The following is a 12,637-nucleotide window of genomic DNA, read 5'->3' on the forward strand; positions in this document are numbered from 1 at the left end:
AATACTATTTTAAATTATTTATTGACTATTTCAAGATTTGAAACTTGTTTCATTAAATTCTTCTACATAAAAATTATTAAACACAATTAAAGCTAGAACTAAAAAATGTTAAAAATATGGTGGAAGTCATAATAATAAGTAAAAATAATAATCAAATAATTTAAAAGTTTAATTTTTATCATTTTCTAATTGTTTGAGGTATGTTTTTTACATGATTTTCGTTATGCTTATAACTCTTTTGAATTCAAATACTAATTAAATTTCATAATTTTCATATAGGTGAATCTAATGTTATAAATTTCATGTCCTGAATTAATAAAAATTGATTCAAAATCATGTTATAATATTGAAAATGATTATTGTTTTAAAAGTACTAAATTGATTCAATTGTAAGAGATTAATGACCAAAATGGAAATTTTAAGAGATAAAGAATCAAAATAAATTTAAAAGCTAAAATAAAGAATAAAAATATAATTTAACACAAGATCGTATTTTCTAAATTAGTCTAATAAATAATAATCAACTCGGAAGCCTTTCGTCAAACTACATAAAATTAGATAATATATCAATATTTTGTATAAATAAAATTTAACATAAATCAATCTCTATATTATTAAACACGAACCACTTAAGCAATAATATTTTTAAGAGTTTTTCTTGAGTGGATTTCTAGCGATTTTTTTTAAAACTTATATAATTCAATTTTTATTTATCATGTTTATCAATTAAATCCCTATATATTAAATACGAACTTCTACCGTGAAAATATTTTTTTTTTTGGAAATTTTCAAAGTTTCTAAGATTTTTTTTTAACTTTTCATTTAATTCTATCTTATTTATCATAAATAGTTATAAATTAAATATTAATATTTTTAAAATAATTTATCAATAAACAAAATAATTTTTTGTTACAATACAAATTATTTATCATAAATTTAAAATATAATTTATATTTTTAAAAACATTTATATATACTAATTTAAAATATAATTTATATATTCAAAATAGTATTTATATATATAATTTTTTTTTAGGTTCGTTCTTGGAGTATCCACCGCCGACAGCAGTGACTAATCTCCTGCTACGTTGGAGACACCTCAAAGGGTGAGATAGCTGGCCCCAAGATTTAACGCGGCTGCATACACAAGGCAGGATTCGAACCCCTGACCTTGCTTAAGCGTGGATCAACTCCTACCGCTGAACCACACGCTTGGGATTATATATATATATAATTTATACATATAAATATAAATATAAATATAATTTATTCAAACATAGTATTTACATATAAATATAAATATACATATAATATAAGTTATTATAAATTTTAATTATGTATAAAAAATATGGAGGGTAAAATACTAGTTAACTAGTAAGTGCTCATATTTTTAAGCTTAAATTTGTTAGTTGGTCAGAAATTAGACTAATTTGTTCAGTCAAAGGTAACTCATTGGGCCAACAGAAAAACCTAATGGATCAAATAAATATATTGGTTATGTTTCATTTCTTCCTTTGGGCTCCGATCCTCACCTCATTTCCTTTTGTTTCCTTCTTGCCGTGTGCCTCTTTTCTCCGTTCTTCTTGTCCCAACCATCATTTTTATTTTTATTTTTTTTATTATTTATTTATTGTTTGTTTATTTTCTTTCTTGTTATGTTGACTAGCAGTTTGTTTGAGGAGAGAGAAATAGGGTGGATGGATAAAAAATTAGGTGAGAAAGAAAATAAACTTTAGGAGTTTTCGCTAGATAGAAACAAGGAAGACATAAAGGAGAGATAAATTTTATTTATATTTAAATTTAATTTTACATTAAGATTTTAAATTCTTAGATCTCAATTTTTATTATTATACTCTTAAAATTATTTTATTTTTTGAATTAGCTTTTTTCTCCCTTAAAATCTAGGTTACCTCCACTATGAAATTAATTCTATTCATTTATATTAAAATTTTCTCGTTTCCTTTAGGAATTTTTTTTTTGATACATATTAATTAAATTGCTTATCAATTTAGTTCAAGGCTAGTATATAAATAAAGAACTTCCCAAGTTAACTAGTAAAGAGTTTTTGGAGGTTATAATGTAATTTCGCTATGACAAATTACAAAAAGGTAACAAGTTAAAATTTTAAAAATAAATTCATAAGAATTTAGAATTATAATAACTTGAGTCCGAGAGAAGGATAGAAAACCATCACAAAGAACTAACATATTTATCAATTGTTTTTTCATTTTTTCAAATAAATAATAAAATGGTGATTTGTTAGATTAACATACACAGCTGCGTTATCTCATTTTAACGTTCTAACCATGAAAGGATCAACAAATTCCTTTGAGGCCATGTGATGCGAATCAAAATTACACAGCATAATGAATGCCATAGAAAAAAGAGTTTAGAGCATTTAGTCATGAATCAAATCATCCATAAGTAATTTCTACACAGTATATATAATTAAAAAAGTACTTAAATACACTTTTTTCCTGGTAAACTATGGTATCGTTTCTACACCTTCGACGTAGTGAGATCTATTTAAGAGATTGAGTTATTTTAATAAATATTTTTTCATACACTTCATGATAACATGCTTAAAATTAAGGGACAAGATTATTTACCAACTGTCACACTTTGTTAGTACACTTAAATACATTTTGTATAGATATTAATCGATACCATAATTTTCTTTATTAACAAATAAACAATATATTAAAGTGGTATAAGGAGTACCACAAACTCATATACTATCCTTGTTTTTATTTATAAGATTCAACTTAGAACAATTGTTTGTTTCTTTATGTAATACGTAATTCATTGTGCTTGATGTATTAATTATTTTTACAATAAAATACTCTTAATTAAAACTTGTTCTTTTAATTTGATGAAATACATTAATTATAAACTCTTTAAAAGACATGTATTGTAATTAGTTTGAAGAATAAACAATATTAATTATAAGAGAGAAGTAACATAAGACTTGAACTTTAATTGATTATGAGATAAATGAATATTAATTAATAGAGAAAAATAGTAAGAATAACTAATTTTTTTTTACAAAAATAAGATAAATTTATTATTATTATCTAAATTAACTACTTTTCTTAATCTCGATGATGAATGTATATAAACATGAATATAGTATAAAAAAACAAAACATACAACTATTTTAATACATGTCACCTTGTTATTAGATCTAATTTACACTAGAAAGATGAAATACCAGCAAACCATGTTCATATATAAAATGATGAGTCTGACGCCATAAATATACTTAATAATGTTGAACAACTGATAATTTATGACAAATATATAGTACTAACAACCACGGCGGTGACAGTCTATAAAATCTCGGGTTGCATGGTATTTTTTTTTTCTACATTAAACAACTCATATAGTATTTTTGTTCAAGTTAATAATGTGAATAACTATAGCATAAGAGGTAAAATAATTTTGCAATGTTAACGAGGAAAATGTTATAATGGGAATCTAGATGAACATGATATTGTGGGGTGCATGGGAGGGAGGGTTTGTAATAGTAAGCTATTTGTGGTTAGTCTTGTTTTATGTGAGAGATGGATCTTGAAAGCAAAATTTGGATGGACGTTGATGCATGGTTCATGATGATGAAACAAACACCAACCAGAAAACGGTAAAACCTATAAATGAGTGAAACAAAGTAAAAGATGGCAAAAGTCCTCCTTTGTAGGAGGGTTTGGTTAACATTGCCACTTCTTTTCCCACGCAATAGTTTCTTCCTTCCACAACAACCCTTCTTCCTTCTCCTCCTTCCAGGTAAATACTAAACATTAATTAAATGTTTTTTTAAATTTATCTTCCCCATTTTCTCATTAATCTTGAAATCAAAAGTGTTGGTGACAGGGCCAACATTGTAAGAAGAAAGAGATAGGGGGGAAATCTGGTGTTCCGGCATTACGGTGTATAAGCCATTTGGCCGGAACACAGATTTGCAATGGTGTCGTCCCCTCATAGCTCTGCTCCTCATAATTCCACACCGGATAACGCCACACCCGATAACGCCACACCCGACAATTCCACACCCGATAACGCCACTCCCGATAATGCCACTCCCGATAATGCCACACCGGATAATTCCCACGCGTCGTCACACAAAAGTTCCACGTCGACGCCTTCTTCAGGGGGAGATAATACTGCGTCCAACGATTTTTCGTTACAATCGCTATCACATGACGGCTCCACATCCAACAAAGACAGTAGCGGGCGTAAAGCCGCACTCGGTGCTGGGCTCGGAGTAGGCTTCGTTATTCTCGTGATTGTCATCATAGCTATTATTTGGTGCTGCAGGAGGAAGAAACGCAAGCAAAAGTACTATTCTCAGGAAAAAGGTATCGCCTCTTGTTTTTCCACTTTTATTTATACATGCATTCAAAATGTAAATGGTAACGTAGGATAGGGGTGAGGGTGAGGGTGAGCACCAACCTGAAATCAATCCCAAATTGAAAAAGTTGAAAGAAAAAAAAAATGAGACAGTTTGATCGGATTAATAGTTTAAACCAATTAAAAATGTGGTTTGGAATGGTCAATTTTAATTGGGTTTAATTTGAATTTTTAGATCCATAGATGTTAGAATTCAATCGTCCAAACAAAATAAAGATTAAAGTAATTATCATTTAGGCTTTAAAATTAAGCTTATTTTGATTCATTTTTAATCTTTATTGTTAATGTACAAAAAATTCTAGTTCAGAGTGTAGTTTGTAACTTTTTATTTTTTATTTTTTATATTATGTACCTAAAAAAATGGTTATAATATTTAAATTATTTGAAAATTCAATAATTTTATTCATTTTGATTCTAAACGAACTAAATAATATTTTAATAGTTGAATGTATAAAAAATGATACAAGAATTAAAAAAAAAAGATAATGCCTTGGATAAAAGTTTTATTTGGGTCAATTAAATGATTCAAAATCTAATAGATCTTTACACTGAGAAAACTATATGATAAAATTGAGACCTACTCGAATCAAAATCCACCAAAATCAAGAAATCATTTGGTCGGATTTGGATCTAAATAATGCAAATCGTAAGTTATATCAATTTGAACTGTATCAGTTCAAAACCGACCGTATTCGATCATTGATCACCCTAAAGGTACATAGTTAAGCACCTTATACTTATAAAGTATATGTTTTGTTCACTGTATATTTAGTGTCTATGTTTTAATTATTTTTAATTTTAATCATTCATTTAAATGAAACAATTAAGATTTTTAGTGTCAAGATTCATTCCTTTTATGTTCTCATTTCACACGCATTGTAAAGGATGATGAAGAGAAATGTTTGTGTGAACTTATTATGAAGAGGTAATTAGTCAGAAATATAAAAGGCTAATTTTTGTTATTATATTTAATGAAGAATTAGCTAATATTAATACTATAGTGAACAATATTATTGATTTGGTACACTTTGGACGATTTTCATAATTTTATTTTTCCATGACAAAGGGGGAAAACTATCAATCTGTCGTGGTCGTTATATATTTTTGGCACTATGCAGTCTTGTATGATGTTATGAATAACTATTTTGTCATTTAGTAAAGAAACGAATTGTTTTGGAAGAACACAAAATAATGGATTTTGACAGTTAATCCTTAGACTTGTTTGTATTTTATTGCAAGAACTTTCTTCACACTACAATATTGTTTCAAACAGTTTTGGACTCTCTAAACAAATAAAGTTAGTGACTTATAATTAACGGGCTCCAAAATAATTTGCACAGGGAATAACTTCCACAATAATGGGCAACAACAGGCTCTTCCTAATTGGCAACAAGGGGGTGACCATGTTGTGAGGGTACAACAAGGAGGAATGGGAATGGGAATGGGACAACAAGGAGGAATGGGAATGGGAATGGGACAGCAACAAGGAATGGGAATGGGACAGCAACAAGGAATGGGAATGGGACAACAACAAGGAATGGGAATGGGAATGGGTATGGGAATGGGAATGGGAATGGGAATGGGAATGGGTCCTCCTAGCCAAGGTTGGGGTGCATCAAATCCTCAAATGAATAGTGGTGATATGAGTTCCAATTACTCATTGGGAAGGCCTTCTTCCTCACCTGGACTTTCTCTCACACTCAAGGGTGGTACCTTCACCTATGAGGAATTAGCAGCTGCCACCCAAGGATTTGCTAATGAGAACATCATAGGACAAGGTGGCTTTGGTTATGTCCATAAGGGAGTTTTGCCTAATGGAAAGGAAGTGGCTGTTAAGAGTCTCAAATCAGGTAGTGGGCAAGGAGAGCGCGAGTTCCAAGCTGAGATTGACATCATTAGTCGTGTTCATCATCGTCATCTTGTGTCACTTGTTGGATATTGCATTTGTGGAGGCCAGAGAATGTTGGTTTATGATTTTGTTCCCAATCAAACTTTGGAACATCACCTTCATGGTAAGTGCTAGTTGTTTATGGTTATGGTTTTGGTTTTGATGTACGATGTTTGCTCATGTGAGAAGACTGAAGTGTTGGACAAGTAGAGAACAGAACAACTAATGGACACACATTTTTGAAACACAACAACTTGCTTGCAGAGCATAGTTTTCAAACAATATTTCTTGGTTGATTATTTCTAATGTTTAATAGTAATGGCTAATGTATCTGATGGTCACAGGAAAGGGCATGCCTACCATGGATTGGCCAACTAGAATGCGAATTGCACTTGGATCTGCCAAGGGGCTTGCCTACCTTCATGAAGATTGTAAGACTCAGATTTCAATTTCTCCTACACATGATATGATACTTCTCCCTCCCTCCATCTCTCTTTTTCGTTTTCCTTTCGTTATTTTTCTCATATTTGCTTTATTTGCAAATTAACTCAGGTAGTCCACGCATTATCCACCGTGATATTAAAGCTTCTAATGTCCTTATTGATTATAGCTTTGAAGCAAAGGTTTCACATATCTACGTTTTTGTGTTTTTCATGAAGTCTATCTATTATTTTTCACTACTTTAGCTATATGTCACACATATTACCAATCTTTTGTCAATGAAGCTTATTGATTATGCCAATGGTGCATCTTAATCAGGTGGCTGATTTTGGATTGGCTAAGTTGACCACTGATAATAATACACATGTCTCAACTCGTGTCATGGGAACATTCGGGTAATTCTCCACCCCATGCTCTAATACATGCAGAAACTTCAAATAAAGTGAAAAAATAGGAATTAATAGTTTTGCTCATATATACAATGTGGTTTTCTTCAGATAAATATAATTAGTGACATTAACAATACAGAACATAATTTTAACTACAATATATTCAATGGTTTGATAGCGCATTTAAATATTTGAAAAATGTCGAATCAAATGGAAGATAAGAATGTGTATGGTTTATTTATTAATTAATACAGATTAATAGCCTAGATTTGCACGTTGAAACAGGTACCTGGCCCCAGAATATGCATCAAGTGGAAAATTGACAGAGAAGTCTGACGTTTTCTCCTTTGGGGTCATGCTATTGGAACTCATAACTGGAAAGCGACCTTTGGATCACACAAATGCCATGGACGAAAGCTTAGTGGATTGGGTTAGTGCTATATACATTTCTATCCTTCTATATATTTTGGGTTTTCAAGTTTGTATAACTCTTCTCTTCAATCTAAAAATGGTTAAAAAAACTGTATACCGAGCAGGCTAGACCACTCTTGAATAAAGGGCTAGAGGAGGATGGCAACTTTGGAGAGTTAGTGGATCCATTTTTGGAAGGCAAGTACAATACTCAGGAAATGACAAGAATGGCAGCATGCGCTGCTGCAAGCATTCGTCATGCTGCCAAAAAGCGTCCAAAAATGAGTCAGGTATATACATGTGATGCATATGCATAGAGATCTTGTAAATTAAGGCCTCATATGACTAAAAACATGTAGAATAGTACAGAGTAAAGCCATCCCCTTGATGTGATCTATATATGTCTGCACTTGGCATTTTATTTGGGTTTCAATGACAAATTTTGCTAGAGAAATTAGGGTGTTGGTGTACATGCATGCACAATTTCACATTTTAAAAAGTTAGTGACTTCGTGTATGTTCATGATGTAAACGAGAATTCTCACTTCCTAAGGCATAAAAATAGGAAACAGGTAGTTGCTGGTTTTATTTGAAAGTTCATTTGGAAGGATTTTAAAGCCAATACAATTATACAAACAGTGTTACCGTGTTAGTGATATGAATTTATATTCATTTGATGTATGACTTAATTATGGGCAGATTGTAAGAGCACTGGAAGGAGACGCCTCAATAGAAGACTTGAAAGATGGAATGAAGATTGGAGGGAATAGTAGTGCTTACACTTCATCTGGAAGCTCTGAATATGATACGATGCAATACAATGCTGATATGATGAAGTTCAGAAAGGCAATAATGGAAAGCCAAGAATTTGCCGACAGTGGTGAGCTTACCAGCAAGGAGATGGGTCGTCATTAGAAACCTCAAGCTGTACAACAACTTTAGATGGCTGAATCAAAATGATACAATTCTCAGCTGGCTATGGATGACCCTTCTGACATAACTTTTTGCTATTCTCAAGCATGAGGTAGGAAGGTAAAAAAAAAATATAAACAAATTTACTAATGGGGTTGTTGTTTTTATCTGTTTCTCTGGTATGTATGAGAAGTGAGATCTCATATTATAGAAAATTGGGAAGGAATGATTTGGTTTTGTGACCCTATTGGTGTGTTTGAGATGTGAACGTTACAAGGTGTTAATTAATGTAACATTCTTTTAATTGTTGATTTATGTTGTGACTTGGATATATGTAGTTTGGCACCATATCTATTTTTTATTTTTATTTTTTTATATTTAGAGTCTGACATAAATGTAAAGTCCATTTAGGTTTAACCAGCAAGATACTTGTGTTGCCCCGCTTTTAAGTTGGTGGCTATGCATGTAGTTGGTTCTTTTAAAAGTGATAAGAATCACAAGTCTATATTACTTTCAAATTTTTCTGTTTTAGATGTAAACCGATACTTGTGAATTCAATAATTTAATTGTGTGTAACATTCTAACATATAGTAAATCATGTAATATTTCAACCTATTATTCATAATTTAAATCCAATTTAATTTAATATAAACACTTATTAAAATTATTCAAGCATTGTAAAAATATAAACACTTTAATTTTTTTTTGAAAGGAATAAAAACTTTAATTTAAACACATTAAATCACACACACACACACATATATATATATATATATATATATATATATATATATGAGGAGTGTTCAAACGACACCGATGTAACTTTTACTAAGTGTTACACCGTTTAATAACTTTAGATTAAATATGAATTTTAAAAATCCAACCGTTAGATTGAAAGTTCATATCTCTTAGATCATATATTTCAAATTTTGTTAAAATTGAACAACAATTTGAAGGTAATCAAAGTGTTCATATTTTAGTATATTTTAAAATGTATATATTACGTCAATTTTGTTTTATGAGAATGAAGTATCAAATCATCTTAGATTAATATAAAATTTGATATATATGATCTAAGAGATATGAATTTTCAATCTAACGGTTGGATTTTCAAAATTCACATTTAATATAAAGTTATTGGGCGGTGTAACACTTAATAAAAGTTACACCAGTGTCGTTTGAACCTTCCTCTATATATATATATATAGGGAGCATATCAAGTGAGAAGGAATTTATTATGAGAGATGAGAGGGTTAAAATATAACCCTTAGATTAATCAAGTGAGAGAAAATTTGAAATTTAATCAAGTGAGAGAAAATTAATCTAAGAATTATATTTTTACCCTCTCATCTCTCATAATAAATTTTCTCTTACTTGATATGCTCCCAATATAAATATATATATATATATATATATGTATAGAGTCAAAATTAGGAATAAAAGAACTCTAGATACACGTGAATAAAATTTGTAATGAGTAAAAGATATACTCTTTACTAACAAATAATTTAATAAAATATATTTATACTTACTATAATTAATAGGTAGAGTCAATGGATATCAAAGTAATTTACATGCCTATCCGTTAAATATTTATTATAATAAAATTTGGTAAATGCCTTTATTTAATTATGCAACATTACATAATAATGTTCATTAAATGATCAAAAGTAAATGCTACAATTATAACTTTTATATTTAATCGGTTGGACTTATATATAAGTAAAAATAATTAATTTCACATTAGTTAAGAAAATTTACTAAATGTATTTAATTTTTATAAATTCACATAAAATATGCTTTATATTTTTTAAAATATCCTTAATTACATGATAGTATCCTTATTTATTATTATAAAAGGTATTTTTGAGTTAATCCAAAAATCTTAAACATTTTTTGCTTTTATATATAGGTATAGAAGGGAGTATAATAACTTTAAGGTTTAAGATTTATGATTTAGAATTTGAATTTATAATTTGTAATTTTTTTTATATATTATTATAAATATGTATCTCAATTATATTTTTTAATAAATTTGTTTTGTTAATAGAAAGAATACATTACACAAATGTTGTATCGAGAACTTGAGCCATAAAATCATGGAAGACTTAAAATGAATTTAACTTTGTATTGAGACAACATTTTAGTATTTATTCAGTCATCAACATTGAATTTATTGAAAAGTTTATAATATTTAACACACACATTACCCAACAACTAACATGGACAAATCCATGTTTGTATTTAGGGGACTTGGCCTCCCAACTTTTTACGAACAATATTTTTTTTATTAAACAGTTATTCTTAGTTAAATTTAAACTTAGGGATAATATTATTTAAGTTTTATTTATTTTTGTATTTTTATTTTGAATTAAATATAATTTTTGTCTTTATAATTTATCATTTTTTTTTATTTTTAGTTCCTCTATTTTTTTATTATTATTTCATCCCTAATCTTTTATAACGTTTTAAAAATAGTCTCCTTTGTCAACTCTCGTTAAAAAAATCCAATGTGATAAACATAATACATATTATATTTGTTATATTCTACTTTACCATTGTCATATAGATAAATTGATTTTAATTTTTTTTAGACAAAATTTTAACATGCACTTCACTATTGTCACTTCATCATATTTTTCACACACCTTTTTCGAGTCATGGAACGTCGTGCCCTAATTTTCGTTAGTAGTGAAGTTGGACCCCGACCTTCTTTCTCCAATGAGGTGTCATGCTCGTTGTTTTGATGGTAGTCGAGGTGGCAACTTCCTTGATATCCTGAGCCAATCGACACAACTCTTCATGGTCTCGGAGGAGGCGACATTGGTGGCAACTTCGGCTAAATGGTGATGCTTTGGCAGCACATATTTGCACACCCTCTATCGCTCATGTATAATAAAATCAATATAATATTTATGAAAAGAAAGAATAACTCTAAATAAGGTAAAAAGTATCACATCTTAAATGCAAACTCAAACTAAACACCTAGTTATTACAAAATTAAGAAATACGTGTAAAGAGATAAACTATAATTCTCAAAACAAAGATATAAAAACACGTTTCTTAAATCCCTGATGTCATAGGTATAAAAGCTATCCCTTCTATCAATTAAAAATTCTTCTAGAAAGGAAGCCTCCTACAAATATATTTAGAAATATCCACAAAAGAGATAGGGAAGTGAGAATATATCTCACTCTGACTACCTGTGTAAAATAAGGCAGGGTAGCCAAATACAAACAATACTCTTAACAAATAATCATATACTTTATAAATCCATACATATATAATAGAGCATTAATTTAAACAATACAACTTAGTTCATACTTCATCTCATCAACACATAAATCAAATATCACTTAAATACATACAATATGCTATGGTCATGCAAAGACTAGACTCTTCTAACTATATGCATGTGACATCAGTAAAAACATTTTTCCCTACTTGAAGATTGAGTAGTTTAAGAGTACATGTCAGGTCAAACCATTACCACATTCTCACTAAAAAGATATATTAATAAGGTCTCATTGGGATAGCTAAGCCACACAAGATATGCCTCATGCACACAATGGGTGAAACTAGGACTTCCCAAACCAAACTATCTCCAAGGACTAATCCCTAAGCTTTTACATAAAAGAGTTTTTCTTAGTGGTGTATTCCACATCGTACCCATCACAAAACACACATGCACATGTGCATGACATTCAATACTCTATGCACTTTCAACAAGAAATCATTTGTTAATCTATAATTTTCAATACTTCACAATTTATCACTTATCACATTCACTTAGCACAAATCCCTTGTCACTTATCATACTATGAATATCACTTATTTACAAAAATTCACGCATATATGAAATTTAGGTTCCTTGGCGAGGCATAGCCTATGCTCAACGTGTGTGAGGTTGTGAGCCTCTAGAAGGATCATGCCTGGTATGATTCCCCTTGTGCTTGGTGAGATGCATCTAGAGGGCCTCTAGAGTTCTCGTGCCTGATGTGACTAGCTTATGCCTAACATCAATAATGTCACAAGTGTTTTGGGCTTCCACACCTAACAAGACTAAGCCCACGCTTGACATTGAGGACACAAACATTTTGTGTTTCCTACACCCAACGAGTATAGGTTGCCCAACCACTATACTTATACATCAAAAAGAAAATTTCTCTCTTACTCAAAAAATATGTACAA

General features: G+C 29.9%; 1 protein-coding gene across 2 annotated transcripts; it reads left to right on the top strand.

Moving 5' to 3' along the window:
- Positions 1-3,649: 3,649 nt before the first annotated feature.
- On the top strand, positions 3,650-8,761 carry LOC109792152 (proline-rich receptor-like protein kinase PERK15). 2 transcript variants are annotated; one of them, XM_029270077.2, is made up of 9 exons: positions 3,650-3,782; positions 3,870-4,354; positions 5,747-6,418; positions 6,639-6,725; positions 6,847-6,917; positions 7,054-7,130; positions 7,410-7,554; positions 7,661-7,825; positions 8,234-8,761. In XM_029270077.2, exons 2-9 carry the CDS (start codon positions 3,961-3,963, stop codon positions 8,447-8,449), a joined length of 1,827 nt encoding a protein of 608 aa, XP_029125910.2. In that variant the 5' UTR covers positions 3,650-3,782; positions 3,870-3,960; the 3' UTR covers positions 8,450-8,761. The 2 variants fall into 2 exon arrangements, with proteins under 2 accessions (XP_029125910.2, XP_020207125.3); XM_020351536.3 differs by having other exon boundaries at positions 3,663-3,782; positions 3,858-4,354.
- Positions 8,762-12,637: the final 3,876 nt, after the last annotated feature.

Source organism: Cajanus cajan, chromosome 5, assembly GCF_000230855.2.
Source record: "Cajanus cajan strain Asha chromosome 5, NIPB_CcT2T_4, whole genome shotgun sequence".
NCBI lineage: Eukaryota > Viridiplantae > Streptophyta > Magnoliopsida > Fabales > Fabaceae > Cajanus > Cajanus cajan.

Bases quoted from the DNA above. Each gene is read 5' to 3' on its own strand.
- LOC109792152 (XM_029270077.2), top strand. From the start codon at position 3,961: ATGGTGTCGTCCCCTCATAGCTCTGCTCCTCATAATTCCACACCGGAT. The intron at 6,419-6,638 runs GTAAGTGCTAGT...TGATGGTCACAG, and splicing joins TTTGGAACATCACCTTCATG to GAAAGGGCATGCCTACCATG. The intron at 7,555-7,660 runs GTTAGTGCTATA...TATACCGAGCAG, and splicing joins ACGAAAGCTTAGTGGATTGG to GCTAGACCACTCTTGAATAA.